The sequence below is a fragment of the Neoarius graeffei genome, chromosome 16, assembly GCF_027579695.1.
Source record: "Neoarius graeffei isolate fNeoGra1 chromosome 16, fNeoGra1.pri, whole genome shotgun sequence".
Classification (NCBI taxonomy): Eukaryota; Metazoa; Chordata; class Actinopteri; order Siluriformes; family Ariidae; genus Neoarius; species Neoarius graeffei.
In genome coordinates, this window is record NC_083584.1 from 41,899,938 (window position 1) to 41,913,210 (window position 13,273).

The following is a 13,273-nucleotide window of genomic DNA, read 5'->3' on the forward strand; positions in this document are numbered from 1 at the left end:
GAGGTAATCCAGTGCAAGCAAGCAGCTGTCTGCTCCTGCAGCCATGAAGGCGCTGGTCACGCACCCGCTTGTCACACTGGGGGTAAAAATGGCGACCGCAGAAAGTTAAAGAAGGAATGCGAGGAATGTGAGAGTGTCTCCCGGCAGTGACCTTCAGGGGGAAATGTTTCTTCAGCAACGGCCTGAACCAAGGCCGGTGCTGTCTCAGGGCACCAAATGTTGATAAGATATGAATTGTTTGGTCTTTCCAGACGCAGTCATTGCACGTCCACACTGCTCGTCCATATCTGTCCATTCCGTCCATTCTATTCAAATTGATCTCCGAAAAACGTATTCCTTGCAAAGCTGAAAGCTGCTCCGAGATAACAACCATTTTGTGGTTAAAGTTCTGAATGTCCACAGTCCGAGTGCCAACAGCTTTGCCCACCACTCCAATCATATCGGGCAGCTTTGTGGGGCTTTGAACAACTGTCACCATTGTCTGATTTCCTCGATATACCAGGGCAATGCCTAATCCAATCAGCAAAAGTCCTGTAATCATGGTTCCGAATAGGTAGATATCTTCAATGTCCTCCACAGAAAGAATCACCAGGCACATGACCCGCCACCGCTCCCACGCGTCCATCGTGTAACCAGCCGCAAACGTTCCGGCAGGACAGACGGGTTCCCCCGAACCCAAACTTCTCGTCGAGAAAACTGTGTCAATTTTGTTAGGAGACCAGTTTATCAATTCCATGCTTTTTTTAGTTTAGAAAGTAATGCAGGGAGAGTATCTTCAAAAAGTACAGCAGATGAGACAAGACACAGAAGCACAAGCAGGGAAAAAAGGAGGGAGAGGGAGAGCGGATAATGCGACCACCTTCCGTGGAAGCACGGAGAGAAAAAATTTTTTTATACATCACAAAGAAGGAGAAATTAATTATAAAATATGCATAAATAAGCACTGAATATCCTTCACATCTACCATTCTCTATTAAAATAAAAAAGCAATAAAAGAATATTTCTAATACCCTCTTTGGGCTCTGTAGGGCTTTGTATTTCTCAGTAGGGCCTACTAGTGTTTATACGAAAGACTATAAATGATTATTTCAATTAATATTCACAGCTTTCAAGGCGAACCTCGAAAAAACTGTGAGAGCCACATCCAATACACAATTCCAATTAATTGAATTGAAATTGACATTCATGTTTCTGACTTCTGGTTTTTTAAAATATCATTCCAACTACTAAGATCTCAATATTTCTCATCAAAACAACTACAGTTATATTCTAAAATAGTTATTTATTTACATGAATCAGTTTGATCTGAAAAAAATAAGTAGGTAAAGCTATGAAAACTCGCTTCAAAGTCTCCTGTGAATCATAACATCAAAACTAGCAGACGGAAAATTTTGCTGAATACTTCGTCAGAAACAGTGAGAACTAAAGAACATCCCTATAAAAGTTATCTGATTGATATTCACAAGTAATCCAGTCAGAAACTGATCAGAAGAGAGAGAGCCTGACCACTTTCCCGTGACTCAAAACACCCCGGCAGTTTCCCGACGTCACACGAGCAGAGTTTTTACTCTTTTGTATCAACTTCAACCTGCCATTACTCCCAAAGTACTGAACAGATCTTAACCAGATAAATTTCCTTGGAAAGCAGAGATTATAAGATTTTTAATTATATTATTCACGATAGAAAATATTCAAGCATTAAGCAATGACAGATTTGGAAACTTAGATGAGCGTCTGCATGCACAATTTTCACAGCACAGCCAGCGAGCGTCTGACATGCCTATAAATAGAACAGTCTCTTATTTATATGGTATTTTTTATAGGGTGTCACCTATTGTTTGTTCCTCTGTTATTTCTAGCATGATCAATGGAGAGAGGGACAATAAGCACTGTCATGACAGTAGTCGTGCTCTTGAGGACAGAGAACAGGAGAAAAAACTGGCCAGGAAACGTCTCTACATTGTCTCAGTTGTTTGTCTGGTCTTCATGGTGGGAGAAATCTTGGGTATGTGTGTTGGACTTTTACTCTTTTTGCTATGAAGAAAATAGTGATAGCCAGCTGTATCCCAATCCCTAGATACATCATTTTGGGTGATTGTGTTAACAGGTGGCTATTTCGCTGGCAGTCTGGCAGTGATGACAGATGCTGCCCACCTACTTGTGGATTTCACAAGTTTCATTATTAGCCTGTGCTCTTTGTGGCTGTCATCCAGGCCTGCTACATACACACTCAGCTACGGTTGGCATCGCGCAGGTAAATCATAATAATCCTCCTCCACCACCTCCTCCTCGTCATCATTATCATCATCATAATACTACACTTGAATGCATTCATCCTGGAATATTTTATGTATTCTCAGAGATCCTTGGTGCTCTCCTGTCTGTCTTCACAATCTGGTTGGTGACTGGCGTGTTGGTGTACCTGGCAGTCGAACGTCTCATCAATCAAAACTTCGTAATTGAGGGCACTGTAATGCTCATCACCTCTGGCTGTGCTGTTGCAGCCAACATCATGTACATAGACTCCCGTTCTTCTGCTCCTAATAGGTGTAAACAAAACCTTTTCCTTTATGTTGAATGAATGGGCCATAACACCCTTTTTCCTTTATTACATGCAGAATGGCATTCACCTTGCACCAGTCAGGGCATGGCCACAGTCACGGTGGGCTTAGCTCTCATGGTCATGGCCACAGTCACGGTGGGCTTAGCTCTCATGGTCATAGCCACAGTCAGGGAGAGAAGAAAAATCATAGCCATTCTAGCGCTGACTACAACAAGCTAGAAAATCAAGGGCACAGGAAGAAGACACAGGAAAATGCCAGTGTGAGAGCTGCCTTTGTGCATGTGATTGGAGACCTTCTTCAGAGCATCAGTGTCCTTGTTAGTGCACTCATCATCTTCTTCAAGGTAAGACGTTATACGAAGTGTATTCATAAGTGTTATAAGCCTAAAATTACTACCCACAAAGCCTTGAATATTAAAAAAACACTACTAAAAAGTCTAATTACAAGGAACATGTTTCTAATGGACTGATAACCTTATATCTTGCAGCCGGAGTTCAAGATTGCAGATCCTATCTGCACCTTCTTGTTCTCTCTGTTTGTCCTGGCCACCACAATGACCATCCTGAGGGACATTCTGGTGGTTTTATTGGAAGGTATGTCCATGATCCTTCCCACAAGAATAAGATTTTGTTTGGGAATTTTCAGTCTTAAATAATAATCATGGTCCATTTGAACAGTTTTTCAGTGCATTGTGTCTCTTTCATATGGCCTAATTAATATAACTGATATGATTATACATATGATTGTAATACAAGGATCATCAGATATTTAGATATTTGTGTATATCCCTTGCAGGCACACCGACAGGTGTGGACTATAGGGAGGTGAGAGAGATGCTGCTCTCCTTTAAGGGTGTGAAGGCAGTACACAACCTCCATATCTGGGCTCTGACCATGAACCAGGCTGTTCTCTCTGTCCATGTGGCTATAGGTAATGAGAAATAGCTTTTTCTTTGACTGGATGTAGAAAATTTACACAGTGGCATTACATTTTCCATCATCACACATATGGAAGAATATCAGCACATACAGTCAAACACACATACAGGAGACACAAACAAGACATTCTTTACATTATCAGAACTAAAACTTGTGAAACAATATATTCACCTGTATATGACACCCAGGAAACTTCTTTTTAAATATTTGTTGGACAAAGAAGTATTATACAGTATCCATAAACAGTGCTTTGCATAAGTATGAACTTTTACAACCTGGAATTGAAATGGACTTAACTTGGATTTTACTGTTTGATTTACACACTATTTATAAAACTATTTTATAATTGAAACCTGATCAGTGTTCATAGCCCTGGTAAAATATTCAATACACCTACACCTGTGATGGCATTACAGTGATTAAATTCTGTATTAATGCCTCAGGTTATGAAGCATTACAGTTGGGATGGAATGTCCTGTTAGTTTCCAACATGATGCTGTGGTGAACCTGATGATGTTTTCTGGGTGATGAGTAGCGTTGGGTTCTGTCAAAGGTTAAACATCAATTGGCCAAAAAGTTTTCACCAGACAAGGGGATATTTTTCCTACATTTGCTGAGACTGCAAATGTTATTTCATATGGATTTTTTTTTCCAATAATGGTTTTCTTCTCACTATGCTTCACTCCACTCAGATTTGTGGAGTGTCTGGGTTGTGGTTGTTCTGTGAACTACTTCTGCCATCTGAGCTCTGGATCTCACTGGTTCCTTCAAAGTTCCCTTTGACTTCTTGATTGCTTCTTTGACCTTCCATACCTGGACACTGACCTTTAGTGGCTGGTCTCCTATAAGCAGAGTCAAAGCTGTGCCATATTATTTCTTTCTTTCTGAATGAATGAATAAATCTCATCTCATCTCATTATCTCTAGCCGCTTTATCCTGTTCTACAGGGTCGCAGGCAAGCTGGATCCTATCCCAGCTGACTACGGGCGAAAGGCGGGGTACACCCTGGACAAGTCACCAGGTCATCACAGGGCTGACACATAGACACAGACAACCATTCACACTCACATTCACACCTACGGTCAATTTAGAGTCACCAGTTAACTTAACCTGCATGTCTTTGGACTGTGGGGGAAACCAGAGCACCCGGAGGAAACCCACGCGGACACGGGGAGAACATGCAAACTCCACACAGAAAGGCCCTCGCCGGCCACGGGGCTCGAACCTGGACCTTCTTGCTGTGAGGCGACAGCACTAACCACTACACCACCGTGCCGCCTGCCTGCAACATATTCAATAAAATTTGGGACAGAGGCATTATTACAGTATCACATCACCTTTTCTTTAATAGCAATTTTTAATCATGTGGGATCTGAGGATAGTAATTGTTGCAGTTTGACAATTGGAATTTTTGTCCATTCTTGCTTGATACAAGACTTCAGCTACTCAACAGTCTGTGGTCACTATTGTCTGATTCTCCTCTTCATGATGCACCATACATTCTCAATAGGAGACAGACCTGGACTGGCAGCAGGCCAGTGAAGCGCACACACTCTGTGTCTACGAAGCCATGCTGTTGTACCCTGTGCAGAATGAGGCCTGGCATTGTCCTGCTCAAAGAAGTATGGACTTCCTGGGAAGAGACATTGCCTCAATGAATATGTTTCTCTAAAATCCCAATATATGCCCCAATATATCAATGGTACCTTCACACACATGCAACTCACCCATGCTGTGGGCACTGATGCCCCCATACCATCACAGATGCTGGCTTTTGCACCTTTCTCTGATAACAAACTGGATGATCGTGTTCACCTTTGGCACTGAGAACTTGACGTCTGGTTTTTCTGATAAGTTGAAATGTGGACTCATCTGACCACAGCACACACTTCCACTGTCTTTCAATCCATCTGAAATGAGTTCAGGCCCAGAGAAATTGGTGGCATTTCTGCATAGAATTGATGAATGGCTTCCTCCTTGCGTAATACAGTTTCGACTTGCATTTCTGGATGCAGCGGCAGACTGTGATAAGTGACAACAGTTTTCCGAAGTACTCCTGAGCCCATGTGGCTATACTTGTCACATTAGCATGATGGTTTCTCAGGCAGTGCCGCCTGAGGGCTTGAAGGTCACGCACATTCAACAGTGGTTTCCAACATTTCCCGTTACGCACTGAGATATCTCTGAATTTCCTGAACCTTTCCACAGTATTATGTACTGTAGATTTTGAAAGATCTAACAGCTTGCATTGAGAAATGTTCTTTTTGAAGAACTATTAACAATTCTCTCACAAATTTTGGCACAAAAGGAGTGAGCCACGATTTTTTGTTTGCAGAAATATTACCACTTTACAGCTATTACTACTATTACTACAACAACAACAACAACAACAACAACTATCACTTTTACTAACTACTACTGCTACTAATACTCATAATAGTACAAAAACATTTTAGGGACAATGATTAAAACTCAGAATTTGCATTGAATTCAATTTCTCTATTGGCTTATAAAAGGAGAAAAACACTTTTACCTATAGATGTCACACTTGAAGAACCCTTAAATGTTCCATGTAAAACCATACAACAGACTGTATCAGGTAGAAAGAAGCTGTAGGAAGCTTGTATGAATTGAAGTACCTGTAACTGTCAAATGTTAAGAAGCCTTTTTTTTCTTTAGTGTATACAAACGGAGAAAGAAGCTTTCTTTCAGAAATTGCTATTCAGAATAATGGTCTGTCACATGTGTGATATCAAACATTTAAAACAAATCTGAACCGTCACAAGAAAACTACAAATTAAATATTTCAATTGCATATTTTATGAATGCCAGATTTTACCTTATTTCCTGTTCTGAAAGTAATTTTATTGTCTGACCCAGAAAACCATTTATATATGTGTATACCAATGTGTATGATCTCATATAAGGCTAACTATGTACACTATATGGCTAAAAGTATTTGGACACCTGACCATCACACCCATACCCTTCACTTTTCTGGGAAGGCTTTCTACTAGATTTTGGAGTGTGACTGTGGGGATTTATGTTCATTCAGCCACAAGAGCTTTAGACCCCGTCCACACGTAGCCAGGTATCTACTAAATCGAAGATATTTTTCTACGTTTTGGCCTGTCATCCACATGAAAACACATCAAAAACGAATATTTAAAAAAACTCCAGGCAAAGTGAAGATTTTTGAAAACTCCGTGTATGCCTTTTCGTGTAGACAGAGATAACCAGAGTTTTGCGTTTTAGAACGTCACAATCTGCACCAAAAAAATGACAACAAATCTGCCCTGACGTCAAACGTGCGACCTTTGTTTACTGCAGAAGCCAGATTAAGCATGGATAAAGAGTAATGGATCGGAGTAGTGCCTTGAAAGCGTTAATCATTGTGCAGGTGCTATTTACATGTTTAATTTTAGAAGCCCAACTACTGCTCCAAAAACAGGGTCAATATGTCCACATATTTGCTTTGACAAGATTCCCAATCAACGTTTTCTTGCGTCTTTTGAAGTTTATACTCAAATTGTGTTTAAAAGCAATTCTGTCTCCGAGTCTGTCCAGACGAACGAGCTTGGCGCCATGTTTTATGTTTAGGCGGAAGTGACGCCAACAGAGGGCTATTCTGATGTGATTAGGGGGTAGGATTTGGGGAAATAATGCCATCTACAGGTTTGGAATGCTTATGAATGTGATTGAAAACGCAGATGTTCGGTTATGTGTGGAAGGGATTTTTTTCGAAGACGAGGTGGTGTGGATAAAACATTTTTATAAACGGAGGGGGGGAAAATGTTCGGTTTTAAAAATACCTGGCTACGTGTGTACATGGCCTTAGTGAGTTTAGGTGAGGAGACTTTTTGTGCAGTTGGAGTTCCAGTTCATCCCAAAGGTGTTCAACGGGGTTGAGGTCAGGGCTCTGTGCAGGACATTTGAGTTCTTCCACTCCATCGTTGGCAAACCATGTCTTCATGGAGCTCATTTTGTACATAGGGGTCTTGTCATGCTGCAATAGGTTTGGGTTCCTTAATTTGAAGGGAACTTGTAACATACAGCATACAAAGACATCCTATACAATTTTGTGCTTCCAACTTTGTGTCAATGTGGAAGAACCACATATGGGTGTGATGATCAGGTGTCCACAAAGTTTTCAGCATATAGTGTATGTGTACATACATAAACTGGTTTACATTGACTTGTGTCACTGTCTTCTCAGATGATGCTGCAGATCCACAGCTGGTGCTCAGAGAGATGACCCAGTACTGCTTCACCACATATAGCTTCTACTCTGTCACCATCCAGCTGGAGCAGCAATCAGACCAGAGACCAGGCTGCAGTCTCTGTCAGGACCCCAAACCATGAAGCCTCCACAGCCACACAACATCCCCACAACCTCAATAAGCAGGCCAAGACAACAGTACTAATAAAAACTAAATCAGTTTTTGACTTTTCTCTTGTTTGTTTCATTTTATCAGTGGGAAGAGGATTCATGTGAACTCATATAGGTTTGAAAGAGAAAATTAGAAATGTGACTATGAATCCTACTTAAAGGTTTTTGTGTATTTTTATTTGTACTGCACTGTATAACTATTTGTTATGTGTTATAATTAACAAATTATTCGCCGAAGGCGAAGTGAATAATAACTGAGATGAAGCAGAGGTTATTATTCACCAGTGTTTACTAAGCCTGAGGCAGATCATTGTTTTAGTATAAATATACAAGTGATTATTTTTTTTAAAATAAAAAAATTTATTAAAATTTTTTATTTCAATCTTCAAAAGCGACATGTAAATGTAATAAGAGAGCGGTGTAGACTTATCACTTATCTATGCTGGCTCATATAAAATACTCATCTCATCTCATTATCTCTAGCCGCTTTATCCTGTTCTACAGGGTCGCAGGCAAGCTGGAGCCTATCCCAGCTGACTACGGGCGAAAGGCGGGGTACACCCTGGACAAGTCGCCAGGTCATCACAGGGCTGACACATAGACACAGACAACCATTCACACTCACATTCACACCTACGGCCAATTTAGAGTCACCAGTTAGCCTAACCTGCATGTCTTTGGACTGTGGGGGAAACCAGAGAACCCGGAGGAAACCCACGCGGACACGGGGAGAACATGCAAACTCCGCACAGAAAGGCCCTCGCTGGCCACGGGGCTTGAACCCAGACCTTCTTGCTGTGAGGCGACAGCGCTAACCACTACACCACCGTGCCGCCCCCATATAAAATACTTTGTTTTGAAATAGATAAAATAAAACACAATTCCACCTTACCTTTGAATAGTTTTAGATTAAACTTCGTAGCATCTTTAGTGCTTTTAGGAACAGCATTTTCTTTCATAATTTGTAATTCTTTCTCACTTACGGTGACAAAGCGATTGGCTACCATTTTGCCGAGTCGCTTGAGGTGATTATCGAGAAATAGAAGAAGAGAAGAACAACTTTATCACACATACACTTAAGCACAGTGAAATTCCTCTCTGCATTTAACCCATCTGAAGCAGTAAACACACACATGCAGGCAATGAGCACACACACATACCCAGAGCAGTGGGCAGCTATGCTATAGCACTTGAGGAACAGTTGGGGGTTAGGTGCCTTGTTCAAGGGCACTTCAGCCCAAGGCCACCCCATGTTAACCTAACCGCATGTCTGAACTGTGGGGGAAACTGGAGCACCCGGAGGAAATCCACACAGACACGGGGAGAACATGCAAACTTCACACAGAAAGGCCCCTACCAGCTGCTAGGCTCAAACCCATAACCTTCTTGCTGTGAGGCGACAGTGCTAACCACTACACCACCGTGCTGCCCTAGTCCAAATCTCTCAACCAATCAGCATGCATGATTTTCTATAATCACCTGCATATTTATACTAATGAGTCTTAATATGTTGTTTACCAGTAGAACAAAATATCAGTATAAAATCAATATAATTTATGAGAACGTTATGAATTGAAATGAAGTTTACTCAAGGTACAAACAATTTTTGATCATGTGAATCATCTTTATATGCAATATGTTTTTATTTGCATTTTCAATACCATCACAACTTTTTCCTGATTTGAGGTTGTAATTCTTTTGTTGGTTTAATGCATTTATAGTCCACAAATGAGGCAGATCAAATAAAGGCCTTGCAGGGTTGAAAGCCTCTCTGCAGGTTAATGGACTTCATTGTGCTTCTCCTTTTTTCAGACTGCCTGGAGAATGTGGACATGTGCACTGGATTTTAATAATAATAATAATAATAATAATAATAATTCAAAATGCTAAGTGCATGTCTGAGTGTTCTAGATATTTCTGTAACTCTGGAATGATTTTTCTCAGTGTAGAAATGTTTGTCACATGGTGGTGTAACTATGGCTTTAATACAACTTTAGTGTTGTGTCGTTTTAATTTAATTTTAACTTAACAACAACAACAACAACAATAACAACAACAACTAGAAGGGTACTTGGTAGACTGCATACCTCCACTAAGCCACATATTTGGATTTGCATCAAAATCTAATAAATTGTTCCTTGGCCCATGGCTCACATTTCCTCAAAGTTTCATCAAAATCCATTTGCTATTTTTTGAGTTACATTTAGAACAGAAATCAATCAATCAATCAATCCTGGATCCACATATATATCTGGATTTGTATCAAAATCTAATCAATTGTTCCTTGGCCCATGGCTCACCTTTCCTCAAAATTTCATCAAAATCCATTCACTATTTTTTGAGTTACGTTGGGAACAGACAAATAAACAAACTGAGACGAAAACATACCCTTCTCCAACAAAGTTGGCGGAGGTAACACCACCTTTCAAATCCTAAATTTGGAATTTGCCCTGTATGGAAGTAATCCAACAGTGCTAACTCCATCCATCCACCCATTATCTGTAGCCACTTATCCTGTTCTACAGGGTTGCAGGCAAGCTCGAGCCTATCCCAGCTGACTATGGGTGAGAGGCAGGGTACACCCTGGACAAGTCGCCAGGTCATTGCAGGACTGACACATAGACACAAACAACCATTCACAGTCACATTCACACCTACGGTCAATTTAGAGTCACCAGTTAACCTAACCCTGCATGTCTTTGGACTGTGGGGGAAACCGGAGCACCCGAAGGAAACCCATGCAGACACAGGGAGAACATGCAAACTCCACATAGAAAGGCCCTCGTCGGCTGCTGGGCTCGAACTCGGACCTTCTTGCTGTGAGGCAACAGTGCTAACCACTATGCTGCCCCATTGCTAACTCCTAGCCAATAAATCACTGTAACTAATATGACAGAGTGTATCACCTAAGTAGCTCTTGAAATTCTATAGTTAATCTCATCTCATTATCTCTAGCCGCTCTATCCTGTTCTGCATGTCTTTGGACTGTGGGGGAAACCGGAGCACCCGGAGGAAACCCACGTGGACACGGGGAGAACATGCAAACTCCGCACAGAAAGGCCCTCGCCGGCCACGGGGCTCGAACCCGGACCTTCTTGCTGTGAGGCAACAGCGCTAACCACTACACCACCATGCCGCCCTTTATAGTTAATAGTAAGCTAATAATTAGTAATATTGGATTTATTTCCAAAACTGTTCTAAAATCTCTTGGAATGAAATCAATCATTTATCATGTTCTACATCTGGCACAATTTCTGCTAAAGAAAGAAAGAAGCGTGACAACATTTTGATTGATTGATTTTTATTTCCTAAAATAATGCACAAAATACATAAACATAGTGTCCATTAAGATACACGGATAACACAAGAAAGTGTCTAACACTTATTTCCATTGTGGTCGGATGGGAGTTAAAATCAGATTATACGAATAAAATACAATTTCTTGCTGTGGTAAATTAGGAGAATGAGCCTACATTAGATACTTTACGGTACAGTCCCGAAGTCTCGCGATAACTGACCGAAGAACAGCGGAGATCTCGACACGCCAAAGAGGAATGACGTCTTGTCAACAGTCCGTGTAGAAGTAGCGTTACAGGTAACTGTACATAATTAAACAATTGAAGACTCGCAAGTTTGAAATGTGACCGGGGAGATTTGTTGCATAGCTTTGCTTTAGCATTCTGTGCCGTTTACTCTTTGAGAGTTTGCTCTAAGCCAGGTGTGCTAGCTAACCTGTGCTAGTTAGCCAATACATCCATGACCAGCTGGTAATGTTTCTCTAATCTGGAAGGTGCTGTTTATTAGAACAGTAATTAATATTTTAGAAGATAAATTAGTAAGTTTGTAACAGTCCTGATTTGGCGTGACGACATAGACGTTATGTGCCTACCTGTTTATCTAGAATAGCGGTTTACTTTAGGTGAACCGTTAGTTAGTCATAATGAGACCCAGCCGGTTATTTGTGTCCCAGACATATTAAGCCCGCCTCCTGCGTTGTGATTGGTTGAGAAGCTCATACAGCAATCTGCTGATTGGACAGAACCGCTCAAACGGTCCAGAGTCTCCATCCATCCATCCATCTTCAGCAAGGGCTTTATCCTGGTCATCATCATTGGAGGTTGTAACACCCCTAGGGTGCTTCTGTTAGGACCTGGTCCAACAGTCGCTGAAAATCGGGTCGAGACATCATTGTCCGTCTTATCTGCTGAGCATCCATGCCCAGCAGATTCTCAATCCTTGTCCATTTCCCTGATCGATTCTCGAACAACAGTTCCTTCTGAATACTGTTGTTCTCCATGCGGCAGATGTGCGCCAAGTATTGCAGCCTTTGTTTCCAGCAAGTGAGTCCGATTGGGGGGGGGGTTTGGGTCATCTCTTGCAGATTCCTATTGGTTAACCGGAATCCCCAGTCCACCTCTCCCTGAGCATCAGAAACTCCTGGGTCAGCAGGATTCTTTCTTTTGAAACCACCTTTGATCATACAATGCAGAAAGCTGTTCCATACAACTACAACTTCTATTTTGTTGATATCATCGGAGGACATTTGCCATGCTTGGACACTGCATAGCAAGCGAGATCAAACAGAAGCGACAAGGAATTTCACCCTAGTTGACAAGAGAATGCAGTGGTCAGTCAACACATGCTTAAGTTCATTCCGCTTTTGAAATGCGGCACCAATTTTTACACCAAGTGAGTGAGAGGTATCTGTACTGATGTTGCTGATACTGTGCCCAAGATATTTAAAATTGCACACGTTCTAGATTTTATTACCGGCAATGGAGACCAGGCTTTCTTCTCCTTTGATATCTTCACTGACGATCTCGTGTTCGATGTCGTTGCATTGGACCAGGACCCTATCCCAGGAACACTGAGCGTGAGGCGGGACTGCTTTTTTTTGTCAACTGGCTCCAGAGGACCTCATCTCATCTCATTATCTCTAGCCGCTTTATCCTGTTCTACAGGGTCGCAGGCAAGCTGGAGCCTATCCCAGCTGACTACGGGCGAAAGGCGGGGTACACCCTGGACAAGTCGCCAGGTCATCACAGGGCTGACACATAGACACAGACAACCATTCACACTCACATTCACACCTACAGTCAATTTAGAGTCACCAGTTAACCTAACCTGCATGTCTTTGGACTGTGGGGGAAACCCACGTGGACACGGGGAGAACATGCAAACTCCACACAGAAAGGCCCTCGCTGGCCACGGGGCTCAAACCCGGACCTTCTTGCTGTGAGGTGACAGCGCTAACCACTACACCACCGTGCCGCCCTCCAGAGGACCTTAATCACTTATTTTAGTCATGTCCTCACTCATGTATTTTTGGCAAGACCTTTGTGCATTAATTTCCCAACATATTCTCACCAAATTTTCTCTCT

General features: G+C 41.8%; 2 protein-coding genes across 2 annotated transcripts in view; both read left to right on the forward strand.

Annotated features, from left to right (window-relative positions):
* slc30a8 (solute carrier family 30 member 8) overlaps positions 1-8,440 on the forward strand; it is a 92,569-nt gene extending 84,129 nt beyond the window's left edge. The window contains exons 8-14 of the mRNA XM_060942973.1: positions 1,859-2,005; positions 2,108-2,254; positions 2,361-2,514; positions 2,619-2,907; positions 3,052-3,157; positions 3,360-3,494; positions 7,719-8,440. Coding sequence (XP_060798956.1) covers positions 1,859-2,005; positions 2,108-2,254; positions 2,361-2,514; positions 2,619-2,907; positions 3,052-3,157; positions 3,360-3,494; positions 7,719-7,864 — 1,124 coding nt within the window. The 3' untranslated portion in view covers positions 7,865-8,440. The remainder of the gene's footprint in view (positions 1-1,858; positions 2,006-2,107; positions 2,255-2,360; positions 2,515-2,618; positions 2,908-3,051; positions 3,158-3,359; positions 3,495-7,718) is intronic.
* Positions 8,441-11,406: 2,966 nt separating this feature from the next.
* med30 (mediator complex subunit 30) overlaps positions 11,407-13,273 on the forward strand; it is a 36,676-nt gene continuing 34,809 nt past the window's right edge. The window contains exon 1 of the mRNA XM_060942974.1: positions 11,407-11,487. The gene's annotated coding sequence lies outside the window, so the exon portion shown is untranslated. The remainder of the gene's footprint in view (positions 11,488-13,273) is intronic.